The sequence below is a fragment of the Triticum aestivum genome, chromosome 1D (assembly GCF_018294505.1).
Source record: "Triticum aestivum cultivar Chinese Spring chromosome 1D, IWGSC CS RefSeq v2.1, whole genome shotgun sequence".
Taxonomy (NCBI): Eukaryota; Viridiplantae; Streptophyta; class Magnoliopsida; order Poales; family Poaceae; genus Triticum; species Triticum aestivum.
Window position 1 is genome coordinate 114,791,414 of NC_057796.1, and position 19,373 is coordinate 114,810,786.

At 45.2% G+C, this 19,373-nt stretch overlaps 2 protein-coding genes and 1 pseudogene across 2 annotated transcripts in view; all 3 read left to right on the forward strand.

The window, feature by feature from the left end:
• LOC123180660 (DNA-directed RNA polymerase III subunit 1) overlaps positions 1-19,373 on the forward strand; it is a 35,161-nt gene that overhangs the window by 998 nt on the left and 14,790 nt on the right. Inside the window, exons 3-10 of the mRNA XM_044592744.1 lie at positions 69-218; positions 4,742-4,898; positions 5,029-5,204; positions 5,310-5,422; positions 5,497-5,576; positions 16,940-17,172; positions 17,253-17,401; positions 17,476-17,580. Of these exons, the coding sequence (XP_044448679.1) occupies positions 69-218; positions 4,742-4,898; positions 5,029-5,204; positions 5,310-5,422; positions 5,497-5,576; positions 16,940-17,172; positions 17,253-17,401; positions 17,476-17,580 (1,163 nt within the window). The remainder of the gene's footprint in view (positions 1-68; positions 219-4,741; positions 4,899-5,028; positions 5,205-5,309; positions 5,423-5,496; positions 5,577-16,939; positions 17,173-17,252; positions 17,402-17,475; positions 17,581-19,373) is intronic.
• On the forward strand, positions 1,000-1,138 carry LOC123183811 (uncharacterized; annotated as a pseudogene).
• On the forward strand, positions 8,051-9,183 carry LOC123180661 (protein FAR1-RELATED SEQUENCE 9-like). The gene is made up of 2 exons (XM_044592745.1): positions 8,051-8,910; positions 9,038-9,183. Exons 1-2 carry the CDS (start codon positions 8,108-8,110, stop codon positions 9,090-9,092), a joined length of 858 nt encoding a protein of 285 aa, XP_044448680.1. The 5' UTR covers positions 8,051-8,107; the 3' UTR covers positions 9,093-9,183.

A 19,373-nucleotide genomic window follows, 5' to 3' on the forward strand; every position in this document is an offset into this window, starting at 1 on the left:
TAAAAGTTTTCCTTGTGAAATAAATAAACTAATGGAAGATTTCTGTGATATATCGTGACAAATTTCAGGGAGCTGCAAACAAGTTTGGGGAGTGCACAACTTGCCACGGTTCATACACCGAGTGCCCGGGCCATTTCGGATACATCAAGCTTGCGCTTCCGGTTTTCAACGTCGGATTCTTCAACAGTATCGTCAATGTGTTGAAGTGCATCTGCAAGGCTGTTAAACCATACAATGTTCAAGTCCAAGGGGCGCTCCACCGCACCGGTTTAGTTGAGATAAGTTTCGGTCTAGGGTAATTAGAGTATATGGTTGTAATCTCTTCATGTATATCTTATCTCTACTTTTCTTGTACCTCAAGATGTAATCTCAACAAACCTGTATGCTTATCAGGGATATGCCCCTGCCTATATTAACACGAAACCGTCGCCTCGAGAGAGGTACGACGTTCTCCGCTGTTTCACATGGTATATAGAGCCCCCTCTATCCATCGCATCTAGCAAAAACCATCCACCGCCAGCCATGTCGTCCTCCTCCAGCACCGTCCAGGCCTCCCTTGGGCAGGTTGCAGAAAAGCTCACCCGCACCAACTACGTCCTGTGGCGTGCGCAGGTGACACCGCAGCTGAGAGGGGCTGGCCTCTTCGGCTACGCCGACGGCACCATGCCGGAACCCGTCAAGATCCTCGTCACGAAGGACAAAGACGGGAAAGAAGAGCAGACGACGAATCCTCTCCATCCGATCTGGTTCAGAGAAGGGCAGCAGGGACTTGGATACTTGCTCAATACTCTCACCAAAGAGGTCCTCGTGCAGGTTACCTCCATCGCCACGCCGCACGAGCTCTGGGCAGCTCTCGCCCACATGTTCTCGTCGCAGTCTCGAGCCCGCGTCAACAACATCCGGGTTGCTCTCTCCACGGCGCAGAAGGGGACGCAATCCGTTGCTGCCTACTTCGCCCAGATGAGAGCACTCGCCGATGAGCTCGCAGCCGCCGGGAAGCCCATCGATGACGATGAGCTTGTCTCCTACATCACCGCCGGCCTCGACATGGAGTATCAGCCCCTCGTCTTCGCCACCGACGCGCGCACCGACACCATCAGCATCGACGACCTCTACGCTCAGATGAGCAACTTTGATCAGCGCCTCGCCCTCTACAACAACAACTCGGGCGGGGGCTTCAAGTCATCTGCCAACGTGGTCGCTCGCGGTGGTGGTCGCGGCGGCGGCAGTTCACGCTATCGTGGACCTCCGCGCGGCAAGGGCAAGCCGCCATCAGGCGGAAACAGCAGCGGCCGGCCCTCCAACAACAACAACAAGGGCCGCCGTGGTGGCAGGCCTCTCGCCAACCTTGATGCGCCGCGATGCCAAATCTGCGGCAAGCTAGGCCACACCGCCCGCGACTACTGGTATCGCTATGAAGACGATGGCGAATCCTCACAAGATGAGAAGGTTGCAGGCGCTGCTGACGGCTCCTACGGCGTCGACACGAACTGGTATGTGGACAGTGGCGCAACTGACCACATCACCAGCGAGCTGGAAAAAGTGACGGTTCGTGAGAAGTACCGTGGGCAAGACCAAGTTCACACTGCCAACGGAGAAGGTATGAGCATTAGCCACGTTGGTCATTCAATGCTTAAAACCCCCCATAGAAATATTCGTCTAAGAATTTTTTTGCATGTTCCTAGTGCTTCGAAAAATCTCCTTTCAGTTCATCGCATTGCCATTGACAACCATGTATTCCTTGAGTTTCATCCGTTTTTCTTTTTGATCAAGGATCAGGTCACGAAGAAAATTCTGTATCGAGGTAGATGCGTTCTAGGGTTGTACCTGTTGATTCCGGAGCTTAGGAGATTGAATAAACAAGCCTATGGTGTCACCAAAGTCTCTTCAACACAGTGGCATGATAGATTAGGGCATGCATCTTTTTCTTTAGTCGAACATTTGCTTAAAAAGAATAAGCTCCCGTTTGTTGGTGAGCGAGATCGTGAAACAATTTGTGATTCATGTCAGTGTGCTAAAAGTCATCAACTGCCTTATCCTATGTCTACAAGCATCTCCACAAAACCTCTTGAGCTCATTTTTTCCGATGTTTGGGGTCCTGCCCCTAAATCAGTTGGCAGACACACTTATTACGTAAGTTTTATCGATGACTATAGCAAGTACACGTGGATCTATCTCATCAAAAAGAAATCTTATGTATTTCAAGTTTTCCACAACTTTCAAGCACTAGTAGAAAGAAAGTTTGATTGCAAAATCCTAGCTCTCCAATCCGATTGGGGAGGGGAGTACCGCAACCTCAACTCCTTTTTTCAGCAAATTGGTATATCACACCACGTGTCTTGCCCCCATGCTCACCAGCAAAACGGATCAGCCGAGCGCAAGCACAGGCATATAGTTGAAGTTGGCCTAGCCTTACTTGCGGCTGCCTCTATGCCTTTGAAATTCTGGGATGAGGCTTTTCTCACCGCAGTCCACCTCATAAATATGTTGCCTAGTAGAGTCATCAACAATGAATCTCCAGTAGAACGTCTCCTTCACACAAAACCAGACTACACATCTCTACGAGTGTTTGTGTGTGCGTGTTGGCCGAATCTTCGGCCGTACAACAACCGCAAACTCATGTTCCGATCAAAATAGTGTGCTTTCTTGGGCTATAGTCCACAACATAAGGGTGTGAAGTGTCTTAATGTATCCACTGGACGTGTCTATATTTCCCGTGACGTTGTGTTTGATGAAACTGTCTTCCCTTTTGCACAACTTCATCCAAATGCCGGAGCTCTTCTTCAAAAGGAGATTCTTCTTCTACCTTCACATCTCACCGGTCGTGACAATGGGGATGTTTTAGACACTGATGATCAATTGTTGACTAATTCTCTTACTAATGATGGTCTTGAGTCTTGTGATGCAACAGAAAAAAGTTGTGCAGAAAATGGTGAAGAAATCAGCCCAAATCATCACTTTATGCTTCCTGGACAAAACAGCAGCAGCATCGGAGCGGATCTGCCTCGGGATCCCGGCGCATCCCCCTCGGGATCGCTTCTGCGCCAGTCTGCCGCCCTGGCCCCCGCGGGATCCGCGCCCTTAGCGTCAGGCCGATCCGCCTCGAGCCCCGCGTCGCCACACGCCACCAGCGATTCGGTGGACCGCCCGGTGGCCGCTCCGCGCCAACCCACCAGCGCCACGCGGCGCCAACTCCAGCCGCCCGCGCCTGGTCCCACGCCCGGCCCCGCGTCTGGCCCCGCACCTGGTCGGTTCGGCCCCGACACGCGCTGCTACGCGCGGCGCCCATCACGGCAGGGTACTGGCGCTGATTCCCGTGTGGATCCCGCTGCAGACCCTGTCCCGCCGGCGCAATCATTGACAAATCATGCACCCCCTGCTGGATCGGGATCCTCTGCGGCGCCTTCTTCTTCAGCTTCACGTGCACCGGCCACAGAAGATCCGGTCTGCATGTCCTCGCCCAGCGAGCCTGAGGCTGTTCCTGGCGCTGGATCTTCTGCGGATCCCTCTTCACCACCTCGCACTAGACTTCAGAGGGGAGTAACTCAACCCAAAAATTACAAGTCTTTAGCAAAGTTTGGACTTACTTGTGTTTCACATGAACCAGATATACCACACTCTGTTGCAGAAGCTCTAGGCGATCCAAAGTGGCAGAAGGCTATGGAAGATGAATACATGGCGCTTCACAAAAATAAAACTTGGCACTTAGTTCCAGCACGTCAAGGCAAAGATAAAAATGTTATAGATTGTAAATGGGTCTTCAGAATTAAAAAGAAATCTGATGGCACCATATATCGTAATAAGGCTAGGCTAGTGGCAAAAGGTTTTAAGCAAAGGTACGGTCTAGACTATGAGGATACTTTTAGTCCTGTCGTAAAGGCTGCTACTATTCTCTTGTTTTGTCTATTGCCGTATTCAGAGGATGGAGTCTACGCCAGCTAGATGTTCAGAACACGTTTCTTCATGGTGTTCTGGAAGAGGAAGTGTGCATGAAACAACCTCCTGGGTTTGAAAACAGACAAAAACCCCTCCACATATGCAAGCTTGCCAAGGCTCTATATGGATTAAAACAAGCTCCTAGAGCATGGTATTCTCGGTTGAGTTCAAAGCTTCAAGGACTTGGGTTTGCTCCTTCCAAGTCTGACACCTCACTGTTTATTTTCAACAAGTCAAATACATCTATATTTGTACTCATATATGTTGATGATATTATTGTCACAAGCTCATCTGATGAAGCTATTTCAGCACTGCTCAAGGATTTGAACTCTGAGTTTGCTCTTAAGGATCTAGGAGACTTGCACTACTTCCTTGGCATTGAAGTAAAAAGAAATGAAGATGAGCTTCACTTGTCCCAAGAGAAGTGTGCCACTGATCTTGTAGCAAGAGCAGGGTTGCAAGGTTGCAAGGCAGCTCCAACACCTCTATCCAGCTCTGAGAAATTATCCTTAACAAAAGGGAAACTCTTGAATCAAGAGGATAGCACCAGGTACAGAAGTATGGTTGGTGCACTGCACCATATATATCTTATCTCTACTTTCCTTGTACCTCAAGATGTAATCCCAACAAACTTGTATGCTTATCAGGGATATGCCCCTGCCTATATTAACACGAAACCGTCGCCTCGAGAGAGGTACGACGTTCTCCGCTGTTTCACAAAGGCAATATTTTTTCCCTTATATGTCTGATCATGTTTTAGTTTTTCCTTTCCTTAACCGCTCCTCACGATGAGATGCCTTTGCAGCGCTGCAGCATGGTTCTTCTTTCGGAGAAAGACCGCCAAGAGTTTCTGAAGAGGATGAGGAATCCGAGAGCAGAAGTACTGCACAAAAGCGCCATCCTGAGTAAAGTTAGGGACAAATGCAGGCCATGCCGTTGCCACTGGTGTGGATACATGAATGGCAAGCTTACTTCTAATGCTTCTTTTCTCTTTCTTATGTTGCTCATCACTTGAAAAATAAACACCTGACCTGACAGCTTTTAGAACTTAACCTTCTATTTTGGGTTGCATGTACAGGTGTCACTAAGAAGGGGCCAAAGACAGAGGAGGCTTGGCAATTGTTCATGACTGTAGCAAAACGTTGGATGGAACTACAGAAGAACTTCGGTCTGCTTTATCGCACAAGAAAGAAAAGCTATCCTTTCCTTCCGTTCACCTGTTAGACCCTCAAACCGTCCTCGCTCTTTTCACAAGAATGACTGATGAGGTAGATGTCGTTTGTCATCTTACAGGAGTACTTGTTACTTTCGGTAGAGTACCACAATTTATCAAACATAGGTTCTCTTGCTTGATTGGTTTTGTCATACTTCAGGACTGTGAACTGCTGAACCTTGGTGACAGACCTGAGAAACTTATCATTACAGAGATTGCAGTGCCACCTGTGCCCATCCGTCCTTCTGTTTTTGTTGGTGGCAATAAAACGAGGTTTGTTCTCTATAATGGTGTTTCAGCATAGCCATCTGCCATTGAAATGCCACTAATGTCTTTGCTTCTTGCAGCAATGAAGATAGTATTACTTGCATATTGAAGAATATTGTTACTGCAAATCACATAATTAAAGAGGCCCTTAAAAAGAGGGGTTTTACGGTGCAAATTACTAGTCACGGGAGAGACTAGTATTTGAACAGATCCACCGTTGATTTCAAGGGTAATCTAGGCACTTTATATTAGATTTTTTTCTCTTAGCCCAAGGGCAGTTTAGTCCGATAAAAAGTTTACTAATCAACTGAAAGTCCCGACTGAATCGGCCCCTACACCTGCATTCACGTCACCCAAGCCCTAATTGCCGCTCTCTCGCCGCCGCCTGCCGCTGCCGCGCCGTCCGCCTCGGGATCCTTCCTGCCCGTCTGTTCCGGCCACCGCAGCCTGCCGCTGCCGCGCCGTCCGCCTCGGGATCCTTCCTGCCCGTCTGTTCCGGCCACCGCAGCCCACTCGTCGCTCTCGCCGCCATTTGTCACTGCCGCGCCGTCCGCCTCCGATCCTTCCTGCCCGTCCGTTTCGTCCGCCGCAGCCGACCCGTGGCTCTCGCCGCCGCTTGCGGCTGCCGTGCCTTCCACGTCCGGAACCTTCCTGCCCGTCCGTTCCGTCTGCCTCTAACAGGAGCTGTGGCGGCCACTTGCCGCTGCACTACCGTCGGCTAATCAGCTGTCACCATTGGCTCCGCCTGTTCATCCGTCTCTACCACTGCTGGTCGGCCTGCAGAAAGGTAATGCTTGAACATGAACAACTCTCTATGTCAGGCCGTTTCATTACTTAGTAGCTTTATTTGTCCTCGTTGTTTGTTCTCATGCGAATCCTGCAAACTACTTGACAAGTAATGAAACGGCCTGACATAGATTAGTCCCAGATCATAGCAGGGTGTATATTTCCATGTCAATTGTCCTATGAAACATGAAATCTCCAGGATCACGAAAGCACATTGATAGCAGAATGTTGTACAAATCCGTCATTCAGGAAACCATGTCAAAGAAGCACCACAACTTTTCAAACTACTAGAAAACTTAGCTGCACATAAAGATTACTATCTGAGGCTTTGCACTAAACTGATATTTTTCCTAATAATCAGCTCTTTCCTCAGAGGAATGTACAGTAGAGATTATATTCCTTTCCTAATAATAATCTTGTTCCTCAGAAGGATATACAGTAGTACAACCAACTCATAGGATGATTTTTCTTCTTTGAGAAGCTGTAAGTTGCTATCAATGATTCTCTAGAGCAGGAATTGCTTGCCGGTGTATGTAGCAGAAGTACTTTGATTTACATTTTTTATGATGTAGTTTGGCACTGGAGATGCCTAAATAACATTATTCAGTTTCTTTGTGGATGGCAGTTACACAACATGGATGCTCACCACGTCAGCATAGAGGAAATTGAAGAATATTACACGGTGGTTAGTCAAACATTCACAAGCGAGGAACAAGGTTTCGAGTTCTATAACAGATATGCTAAAGCCAAAGGGTTCAGCGTGAGGAAGGCCAATGTGAAAAACAAGGGAGGCATAAGAATCCAAAGGTTGTACATGTGCAGCAAAGAAGGATATAGGTCCTTGAAAAACTTTGAAAGGTCCAACCGGAAAAGGAAACCAAGGGCACTCTCTCGTTGTGGATGTGACGCTCGACTGCAAATCGAGCTCAATATGGAAACCCGTGAATGGTTTGTCAAGGACTTTGTGGACCAGCATAACCATGAATTCACTAAGCCTGACCAGACACCTTTCTTATGGTCTCATCGTGGACTTAATGATCCTCAAAAGGCTGATGCCATTGAGTATGGTATTGGTGGTCTACGCACACATCAGATAATGGACGTAATGGAGAAGCAGCATGGTGGGTATGACAAAGTCGGCTGTGTGTCTCGGGACCTATATAATTTTATTGCTGAGTACAAGAAGCAAAGGATTGAAGGTTTTGATGCCCAATACATGCTGAACTATATGGCTGCGCAGGAAGAGAGAGATTCTGAATTCTTTTACAGGTACAGCACAGACAGCGAAGGCCATCTGCAGAACCTTTTTTGGTCAGACGCGCAGTCCCGGTTGGACTATGATGCCTTTGGTGGTGTTGTTGTGTTTGACAGCACGTACCGTGTAAACAAATATAACTTGCCATTTGTCCCATTCATTGGATTGAACCACCATCGCAGCACAGTTGTCTTTGGGGTCGGCATTGTATCAGACGAGACCGTGGCATCATATAAGTGGCTGCTCCATTCATTTTTGGAGGCGATGCACCAGAACCATCCCAGGTCTGTGATCACTGATGGGGACCATGCAATGGCGAGAGCAATATTGCAGGTATGGTCGAACACAGATCATCGGCTGTGTAGCTGGCACATCGAACAAAATATGGTACGCTACCTTCGGAACCGAAGCTCAGCGACTTTAGAAAATTGATTTACCGTGCTTTCGAGGTTGATGAGTTTGAGAGAGGTTGGCTCCAGTTCAACAAACACTATGGGATAACGGAAAAAGACACGTGGATCTGCAGGATGTACGAGCTAGGAAAGAAGTGGTCTGCAGCCTATACCAAAGGAAGGCACTTCCTGGGCATGAGAAGTAATCAAAGGAGCGAAAGTCTAAATTCTACGCTTCATGTGCAGCTGGACAGGAGAATGAGACTTATTGATTTGCTGCAACACCATGAGCATTGCATCTCAGTTATGCGAAGGAATGAGGCTGCAATGGATGTCGTGGCCTCGCAGACGGTGCCCTTCACTGAATTAATGGCTGACCCACTGGAGAAAAATGCGTCATATATCTACACCCCTATAATGTTCGAGAAGGTTAAGGGGGAGATCGTGAGGTTATCAAAATGGCAAGTCGAGGAGGTGAACAAGGAAGATAGTTTGACGAGGTTTGCAGTTGTTCATAAAGAGGGGAGGCAAGTAAGATTTGATGTGAGGTGTGTTTATGTGGGCTCGGTGATAGCGAGTGTGCACTGCCAATGCCGGAAGATGGAGAGTGAGGATATTCCATGCACACATATATTTGCTATTCTGAAGTGCGTTGGGTTAGACACCATTCCTAGTTGTTGTGTTGCTAAAAGATGGACGATGAAAGCCAAGCCTGCCTTCGATTCAGACAGGAGTGCCAGTACGCAACAATGGTCAGAACGGATGGATCGTTTCCATGAGATCCGTAACGATGCAAGCGTTGCTTTTTTTAAGGCTTCGAAATCCGCAGCGCAATCAGAGAGGGTGATGGCATTTCTCAACAGTATTATTGATGAGGGTGAGAATGACGAGAATACTAACATAGCATCATTTGGTCCTTTTCCGGCATATTTTTCTGGGGCACGCCAAACCTTCACAACTAAAGTTCTGGATCCAATACCAATTATTCCAAAAGGTGCTCCATCGAAGGGCAGGTTGAAGCCATTCCAGGAGACTATGAAGAAAAAGAAGCCCAAACATGAGTAAGGACGCGCTGTTTTTTCAGTGATATTTCTAACATTTGGCGCAGATAAAATAAGTTATGTTTCCTCATAGAATGTGTTGCCCACACTTTCCATCTAATGTATTTTCTCTATCCATTCTCATCAGCTGCGGGCAAAGTTGGACAGGCGTTAATTATGCTGAAGAGCCACACATCAGTTGAATCAGCTATCTACTTGTCTAAACTTTTTAAAAGTGTCAGGATTTTCAAGTGTCTTGATGTAATTTTCCCTTTGGATATTGAACATTTTCCTTTTTGGCTCCATGCGTAGGACATGATGATTGTAATATGGCGGTTTTGGCTGTATCAAGCATTTACTTAATTCTGCAATGCCCTTTTGTCATTCTTTGACCACCTGTGATATTCGTTGTTCTGGTCCTTTGATTATATAATCGTTTTTTAATAATGGTCTAATAAATCTTTCGAGCGCTATAATCAAGTTGCTGTTTGCCTGGCTAATAAACCATAGACCCACTTACTTTATGGGCCTATTCGGTTGCCTGGATGAGGCCCATGTAGGCCCTAGCGGTCTCAAAAAGTCACCCCGAACCCACCAGGTGCATCCTGTAGGCGCCGAATTAAACATGAAAGAAAATAAAAAAATCTCAAAAAAATCAAAGAAATTAAAAAGTCGAGATGGGGAGTTGAACCTCAGACTTCACATATGAGAGCAGCAACACTAACCAGTTAAGCTGGCAATTGTGAATAGATGAATAGCAGCGCCAAACTTAAAGTACTGTGCACAGTGCCACATCCGGGATTTTTTTTTCAAAATATTAAAAATTTATGCAAGTAACATGAATTGACGAGTACCTAGCATTAAATACCACAGTTAATAATATGAAACGTACCTGTATTAGGGCTAGGTTGCCAGCTGGCCACCTTAAATACCTTCATTACGCATCTACGACAAGCATCGGTCTTCATTGAACTATATGTGGAGGCACTAGGGGACTTCGCCTATTGCAAAGGTTCCTAATGACATTTCAGATTCTATAAAAAAGATCACTGATATTCGATGTCTTTTTCTTTATGTTTTTAACTTGCACACAATTTTGCCGCACAACATTTCGTTCATTTTTGGCGTCGGGTACCCGGGTGGGGCCTCACACGCCCTGCCAAAAGTTGGGTAGATTCCGTGATTGCACTCAGGCACGTCATGTGGAAGGCGGTGGTTTCGGTATGGGCGGAATGGACCCTCGTGTGTATGTCTCTCCTTCGCATCCGCCAAACAGGATCATTTTTTTTCGTCGGCTACAATGACCATGGAAAGCACGCATGCCAAAATTTATCGCGTTTCGACACTGTATGGATTTTCTATGATTTTCCGGGCCGAAAAACCCTAAAATAGTGCCCGGACGTGACGCAATTTTCGAACATGTTTTCATTCAATCATTTCTGTTATGATTAATTTTCATGCAATTGCAGGTTGTTGACGACCTGAAAGAGCCTTTCGAGTCCCAAAAAGAGCCATCTTGCTCTGAAAGTCTACCTTCAGATCTGAAGGAGCCCAACCAACAAGTATTGGTATGTTCATCTCTTGTCTATATTTCCTAGTAATTGCATCATAGTAAATAGTTTGCTAACACTTTATTGAAATCTGTCGAATTACTCCATAAGAAATAGAGTATGGTAAAAATAGTTTGGTAACACACAAAAATGAAACCACAAAACACGAATTGTCTTCATGCGATATTATTCCCTAAAAATTGCTAACGCGGAAAAGGACTGAAACTACATGGCACGACTCAAAAGGGACTCCTGGACGCGTGTATGTCTTCAGTCTTGGTCCATCTTGGAGTCTTCGTCCATCTTGGTTGTTGCTTCAAGGTAGCGCTTCCTCAACTTGTTAAGTGGCGAGCTGACCAGCATAGCAGGTAGTTCCCTTCCGAATTTGTCAATGTGAACCTATGCAAGAGGAAAAGTTAGTTCCGGTCAAACTGCTAGTGCATATGAATATGTTGTGTGCTTTTACCTGCTTGAACTCGTCAGTGTGCTCGTCTCCTGTCCAGGATTCCATGTTTTTAAGAACAAATAGCCCACATGAACAACTGCAATAAATTAAGATAATTGTTAGTGCGCAGTCCTACTAATTTAGTTTGAAAACAAAATTTGACAATTGTGTATGTACCCATCTGACTGTTGTGGGGTCTTCTTCACAAAAACTGGCCATTTTGACAGTAGTGAGTCAGGCCAGTTGCTATTTTGGGCCCCCTTCATTCTTAGAGATAGATTCACATGTGCTTCCATACCTAGCAGCTGCAAAACGGAGTGTCAAATATGATATTTTGTCATTGTCTAACAGTTAAATCATATAACAATTTAGTAATATCCATATTGCAACTCACGGTTTGGCGCAGTTCTAGGCGGTCTTCGTGATCGAGCATGGAGTCAAGGATCTGGATCTCCCTTTTGGGTTTTGTTTTGCAAGCTCATCCTTGTTGCAAACTATTTACTAGGAAATATAGACAAGAGATGAACATACCAATACTTGTTGGTTGGGCTCCTTCAGATCTGAAGGTAGACTTTCAGAGCAAGATGGCTCTTTTGGGACTCGAAAGGCTCTTTCAGGTCGTCAACAACCTGCAATTGCATGAAAATTAATCATAACAGAAATGATTGAATGAAAACATGTTCGAAAATTGCGTCACGTCCGGGCACTATTTTAGGGTTTTTCGGCCCGAAAAATCATAGAAAATCGATACAGTGTCAAAACGCGATAAATTTTGGCATGCGTGCTTTCCATGGTCATTGTAGCCGACGAAAAAAAATGATCCTGTTTGGCGGATGCGAAGGAGAGACATACACACGAGGGTCCATTCCGCCCATACCGAAACCACCGCCTTCCACATGACGTGCCTGAGCGCAATCACGGAATCTACCCAACTTTTGGCAGGGCGTGTGAGGCCCCACCCGGGTACCCGACGCCAAAAATGAACGAAATGTTGTGCGGCAAAATTGTGTGCAAGTTAAAAACATAAAGAAAAAGACATCGAATATCAGTGATCTTTTTTATAGAATCTGAAATGTCATTAGGAACCTTTGCAATAGGCGAAGTCCCCTAGTGCCTCCACATATAGTTCAATGAAGACCGATGCTTGTCGTAGATGCGTAATGAAGGTATTTAAGGTGGCCAGCTGGCAACCTAGCCCTAATACAGGTACGTTTCATATTATTAACTGTGGTGTTTAATGCTAGGTACTCGTCAATTCATGTTACTTGCATAAATTTTTAATATTTTGAAAAAAAAAATCCCGGATGTGGCACTGTGCACAGTACTTTAAGTTTGGCGCTGCTATTCATCTATTCACAATTGCCAGCTTAACTGGTTAGTGTTGCTGCTCTCATATGTGAAGTCTGAGGTTCAACTCCCCATCTCGACTTTTTAATTTCTTTGATTTTTTTGAGATTTTTTTATTTTCTTTCATGTTTAATTCGGCGCCTACAGGATGCACCTGGTGGGTTCGGGGTGACTTTTTGAGACCGCTAGGGCCTACGTGGGCCTCATCCAGGCAACCGAATAGGCCCATAAAGTAAGTGGGTCTATGGTTTATTAGCCAGGCAAACAGCAACTTGATTATAGCGCTCGAAAGATTTATTAGACCATTATTAAAAAACGATTATATAATCAAAGGACCAGAACAACGAATATCACAGGTGGTCAAAGAATGAAAAAAGGGCATTGCAGAATTAAGTAAATGCTTGATACAGCCAAAACCGCCATATTACAATCATCATGTCCTACGCATGGAGCCAAAAAGGAAAATGTTCAATATCCAAAGGGAAAATTACATCAAGACACTTGAAAATCCTGACACTTTTAAAAAGTTTAGACAAGTAGATAGCTGATTCCACTGATGTGTGGCTCTTCAGCATAATTAACGCCTGTCCAACTTTGCCCGCAGCTGATGAGAATGGATAGAGAAAATACATTAGATGGAAAGTGTGGGCAACACATTCTATGAGGAAACATAACTTATTTTATCTGCGCCAAATGTTAGAAATATCACTGAAAAAACAGCGCGTCCTTACTCATGTTTGGGCTTCTTTTTCTTCATAGTCTCCTGGAATGGCTTCAACCTGCCCTTCGATGGAGCACCTTTTGGAATAATTGGTATTGGATCCAGAACTTTAGTTGTGAAGGTTTGGCGTGCCCCAGAAAAATATGCCGGCAAAGGACCAAATGATGCTATGTTAGTATTCTCGTCATTCTCACCCTCATCAATAATACTGTTGAGAAATGCCATCACCCTCTCTGATTGCGCTGCGGATTTCGAAGCCTTAAAAAAAGCAACGCTTGCATCGTTACGGAGCTCATGGAAACGATCCATCCGTTCTGACCATTGCTGCGTACTGGCACTCCTGTCTGAATCGAAGGCAGGCTTGGCTTTCATCGTCCATCTTTTAGCACCACAACAACTAGGAATGGTGTCTAACCCAACGCACTTCAGAATAGCAAATATATGTGTGCATGGAATATCCTCACTCTTCATCTTCCGGCATTGGCAGTGCACACTCGCTATCACCGAGCCCACATAAACACACCTCACATCAAATCTTACTTGCCTCCCCTCTTTATGAACAACTGCAAACCTCGTCAAACTATCTTCCTTGTTCACCTCCTCGACTTGCCATTTTGATAACCTCACGATCTCCCCCTTAACCTTCTCGAACATTATAGGGGTGTAGATATATGACGCATTTTTCTCCAGTGGGTCAGCCATTAATTCAGTGAAGGGCACCGTCTGCGAGGCCACGGCATCCATTGCAGCCTCATTCCTTCGCATAACTGAGATGCAATGCTCATGGTGTTGCAGCAAATCAATAAGTCTCATTCTCCTGTCCAGCTGCACATGAAGCGTAGAATTTAGACTTTCGCTCCTTTGATTACTTCTCATGCCCAGGAAGTGCCTTCCTTTGGTATAGGCTGCAGACCACTTCTTTCTTAGCTCGTACATCCTGCAGATCCACGTGTCTTTTTCCGTTATCCCATAGTGTTTGTTGAACTGGAGCCAACCTCTCTCAAACTCATCAACCTCGAAAACACGGTAAATCAATTTTCTAAAGTCGCTGAGCTTCGGGTTCCGAAGGTAGCGTACCATATTTTGTTCGATGTGCCAGCTACACAGCCGATGATCTGTGTTCGGCCATACCTGCAATATTGCTCTCGCCATTGCATGGTCCCCATCAGTGATCACGGACCTGGGATGGTTCTGGTGCATCGCCTCCAAAAATGAATGGAGCAGCCACTTATATGATGCCACGGTCTCGTCTGATACAATGCCGACCCCAAAGACAACTGTGCTGCGATGGTGGTTCAATCCAATGAATGGGACAAATGGCAAGTTATATTTGTTTACACGGTACGTGCTGTCAAACACAACAACACCACCAAAGGCATCATAGTCCAACCGGGACTGCGCGTCTGACCAAAAAAGGTTCTGCAGATGGCCTTCGCTGTCTGTGCTGTACCTGTAAAAGAATTCAGAATCTCTCTCTTCCTGCGCAGCCATATAGTTCAGCATGTATTGGGCGTCAAAACCTTCAATCCTTTGCTTCTTGTACTCAGCAATAAAATTATATAGGTCCCGAGACACACAACCGACTTTGTCATACCCACCATGCTGCTTCTCCATTACGTCCATTATCTGATGTGTGCGTAGACCACCAATACCATACTCAATGGCATCAGCCTTTTGAGGATCATTAAGTCCACGACGAGACCATAAGAAAGGTGTGTGGTCAGGCTTAGTGAATTCATGGTTATGTTGGTCCACAAAGTCCTTGACAAACCATTCACGGGTTTCCATATTGAGCTCGATTTGCAGTCGAGCGTCACATCCACAACGAGAGAGTGCCCTTGGTTTCCTTTTCCGGTTGGACCTTTCAAAGTTTTTCAAGGACCTATATCCTTCTTTGCTGCACATGTACAACCTTTGGATTCTTATGCCTCCCTTGTTTTTCACATTGGCCTTCCTCACGCTGAACCCTTTGGCTTTAGCATATCTGTTATAGAACTCGAAACCTTGTTCCTCGCTTGTGAATGTTTGACTAACCACCATGTAATATTCTTCAATTTCCTCTATGCTGACGTGGTGAGCATCCATGTTGTGTAACTGCCATCCACAAAGAAACTGAATAATGTTATTTAGGCATCTCCAGTGCCAGACTACATCATAAAAAATGTAAATCAAAGTACTTCTGCTACATACACCGGCAAGCAATTCCTGCTCTAGAGAATTATTGATAGCAACTTACAGCTTCTCAAAGAAGAAAAATCATCCTATGAGTTGGTTGTACTACTGTATATCCTTCTGAGGAACAAGAATATTATTAGGAAAGGAATATAATCTCTACTGTACATTCCTCTGAGGAAAGAGCTGATTATTAGGAAAAATATCAGTTTAGTGCAAAGCCTCAGATAGTAATCTTTATGTGCAGCTAAGTTTTCTAGTAGTTTGAAAAGTTGCGGTGCTTCTTTGACATGGTTTCCTGAATGACGGATTTGTACAACATTCTGCTATCAATGTGCTTTCGTGATCCTGGAGATTTCATGTTTCGTAGGACAATTGACATGGAAATATACACCCTGCTATGATCTGGGACTAATCTATGTCAGGCCGTTTCATTACTTGTTAAGTAGTTTGCAGGATTCGCATGAGAACAAACAACGAGGACAAATAAAGCTACTAAGTAATGAAACGGCCTGACATAGAGAGTTGTTCATGTTCAAGCATTACCTTTCTGCAGGCCGACCAGCAGTGGTAGAGACGGATGAACAGGCGGAGCCAATGGTGACAGCTGATTAGCCGACGGTAGTGCAGCGGCAAGTGGCCGCCACAGCTCCTGTTAGAGGCAGACGGAACGGACGGGCAGGAAGGTTCCGGACGTGGAAGGCACGGCAGCCGCAAGCGGCGGCGAGAGCCACGGGTCGGCTGCGGCGGACGAAACGGACGGGCAGGAAGGATAGGAGGCGGACGGCGCGGCAGTGACAAATGGCGGCGAGAGCGACGAGTGGGCTGCGGTGGCCGGAACAGACGGGCAGGAAGGATCCCGAGGCGGACGGCGCGGCAGCGGCAGGCTGCGGTGGCCGGAACAGACGGGCAGGAAGGATCCCAAGGCGGACGGCGCGGCAGCGGCAGGTGGCGGCGAGAGAGCGGCAATTAGGGCTTGGGTGACGTGAATGCAGGTGTAGGGGCCGATTCCGTCGGGACTTTCAGTTGATTAGTAAACTTTTTATCGGACTAAACTGCCCTTGGGCTAAGAGAAAAAAATCTAATATAAAGTGCCTAGATTACCTTTGAAATCAACGGTGGATCTGTTCAAATACTAGTCTCTCCCGTGACTAGTAATTTGCACCGTAAAACCCCTCAAATTATATCATTGGAAGCCCCTTTCACGTACGAATTTGACAGTATGCTTTGTGTAACTTGCATGTCATATATTATTGCTCTAACATGTGGTGAAAGTTAGCGTGGAAAAACGCATTAGGCCCTATATAGATGGATAGAGGGAGTACCATTTCTCCTTCACCTCTGTGGAGGGCGATTTTTGTGTTCTCTGATTCTTTTTCATTGCATTTTAAAAATTAGTCTGCCTCTATATGTTCATGTAATTCCCAAGGCCAGAACTGATTGTTTTGTTGGATAAGATGATGAGTTCTGCTCCAGACGCAGTATAAAAATTTGTTGGATTTATGGAAGTGCTGTTCAGGATATAATGATTTAAGGTCTGAGTTAAAAATAAATAAACTGTGCCAACAAAATTGAATATTTTGAAGTAATAACTTCAACTGTGACTTATGACTTCCTATTGTTGTTCCTGTATTGGCTGGTGGCTGGTGCATCATCAACTTCACCATTCAATGGGTTCCGTAATTCTGATATTTTGATAATTTATTCAACACATTCTTAATTAGATTATACAAACTCAGAAATAAATTTGATGTTGTATTTATGCTGCACAATTTGCATTGTGATCATTTTCACTCTGGTAGTACTTATATTGAGATAACACAATTTTCTTCTTTGTTTCTTTGAAGAATTCCTGGCAAGACCTTCAACTCCAAGTTATTGAATATATCAATAGTGATGCCCCCTCTCTTTCTGATTCACAACATCATGGCCTTATGCAAAGACTCAAAGGGAAGACAGGTCGATTTCGTGGGAACTTGTCTGGGAAACGTACTGAGTACACTGGGAGGACTGTCATATCTCCTGACCCAAATTTGAGAATAACAGAGGTACTTGTCCATAGGTTACCGATGTTCTTTATTTTCACTCTCCAATTGATTTTTCATGTCATTATTAATTCGAACTTCAGGTGGCTATTCCTGTTTTGATGGCTCGAGTCTTGACTTATCCTGAACGAGTTTCATATCATAACATAGAGAAGCTGCGTCAATGTATACGAAATGGACCAAATAAACATCCAGGGGCAAATTTTATAATACAATCTGATGGAACAAAGCTGTAAGTTGTATTTGTTTTTTGAAATTCTGCCTCTTTTCAAGCAGCTCTCATATATTGCCCTGGACTACATTTAGGCACTTAAAGTACGCTGATAGAAGGATTGCCGCACGGGATTTGAAGCATGGCTGTGTAGTCGAAAGGCATTTAGAAGATGGAGACATTGTCCTCTTCAACAGACAACCAAGCTTTTCTTTTTTTTGAAAAGGGGACTCCCCGGCCTCTGCATCAGAACGATGCATACGGCCACTTAGATAAATAAAATTGGTTCAACAATGTCGTAGAGTCGTAAAACAAAATAAAGTCGAGCTCACATAGACCTCGACGCTAAAACAGAAAAAGGCCATAAAGCCACAACCGGCTGGCATAATAAAAATAGGAAAACTAATTGTCTATCCTATTACATGACCGCCATCTAAACCGGTTGAAGATATCCCGCGCTATCATCTCCCACCGGACAGATCTAGTAACCAAACGCTCCCTGGCCTCCGTCGGAGTGAGTAGGGACCACATACGGATCAGCGCCGTAGCACGGAATACAACCTGCAAAAAATGAATAGTAGTTATTCTGTTAAAAGCCAAATCATTTCTGCAGTTCCAAATTGCCCATAACAACGCACAAACTCCTACACGAATGTGTCTAGCTGTAACGGACTCTATCCCATCCAGCCACGTTCCAAATAACGACCCGACCGAACTCGGAGGAGTAATGTTAAAGGCAATTTGCACGGAGCGCCACAAAATTCTCGCCAACGGGCACTCAAAGAAGAGATGCTTAATGGTCTCATCCCGATCACAGAAACTACACCTAGTAGATCCTGTCCAATTGCGCTTAACCAAGTTGTCCTTTGTTAGAATGACCTGTTTATGGACAAACCACATAAACACTTTAATTTTCAAAGGAACTTTGACTTTCCAAACATGTTTGGAGCTAGGAATGACACTCGAGTTAATAACATCGATGTACATCGACTTAACGGTAAATTGTCCAGACCTAGTAAGTTTCCAACACAACTGATCGGGCTGATGATGTAGCTGGACCTCCATCAGTCTACGCACCAGATGAAGCCAAGCTTCCCATCTATCACCAACAAGCACCCTCCTAAACTGGATATTAAGGGGAATGGCCTGCATAATCGTTGCCACTAGCGCATCACGGCGATGGACAATACGATACAGAGTTGGGTACTGTAATGCCAAAGGTGTATCACCAAGCCAAGTGTCCTCCCAGAAGCGAGTATCGTTGCCATCTCCGACAATAAACTTTGTTCTATTAAAGAAGGCTGCCTTAACTCTCATAAGCCCCTTCCAAAATGGCGAATCAGTTGGTCTCACTGTCACCTGTGACAAAGTTTTGGATTGCAGATACTTGTTACGTAAGAATCTGTGCCCAAGTCGCATCAGTCTCAACTGATAGCTTATATAGCCACTTACTAAGCAGGCATCTGTTCTTGACCTCAAGATTCTCGATACCCAACCCCCCTGATCCTTAGGACGACAAATAACATCCCACTTGGCGAGTCTATACTTTCTCTTAAGATCATCACTCTGCCAAAAAAATCTTGATCGATAGAAGTCCAGCCTTTTCCTAACCCCAACTGGAACCTCAAAGAAAGATAGGAGGAACATCGGCATACTTGTGAGCACCGAATTAATAAGAATTAACCGGCCTCCATAAGACATAAGTTTGCCCTTCCAGCAACTAAGTTTCTTTTCGAACCGATCTTCGATACATTTCCACTCTCTGTTCGTGAGCTTACGATGATGAATGGGTATACCTAGGTAAGTAAAAGGTAAAGCCCCTAATTCACATCCAAACAATTGCCTATAAGCCTCTTGTTCCTCCTTGGCTCTACCAAAGCAGAACAACTCGCTTTTATGAAAGTTAATCTTTAAACCGGACAATTGTTCAAATAAACACAACACCAGCTTCATGTTTCTCGCTTTTGCCAAGTCATGCTCCAAAAGATGATTG

Coding starts and splice junctions, on each gene's coding strand:
- LOC123180661 (XM_044592745.1), top strand. CDS start 8,108: ATGAGACTTATTGATTTGCTGCAACACCATGAGCATTGCATCTCAGTT. Junction 8,911..9,037: donor AAAAAGAAGCCCAAACATGA/GTAAGGACGCGC, acceptor CATTCTCATCAG/CTGCGGGCAAAGTTGGACAG.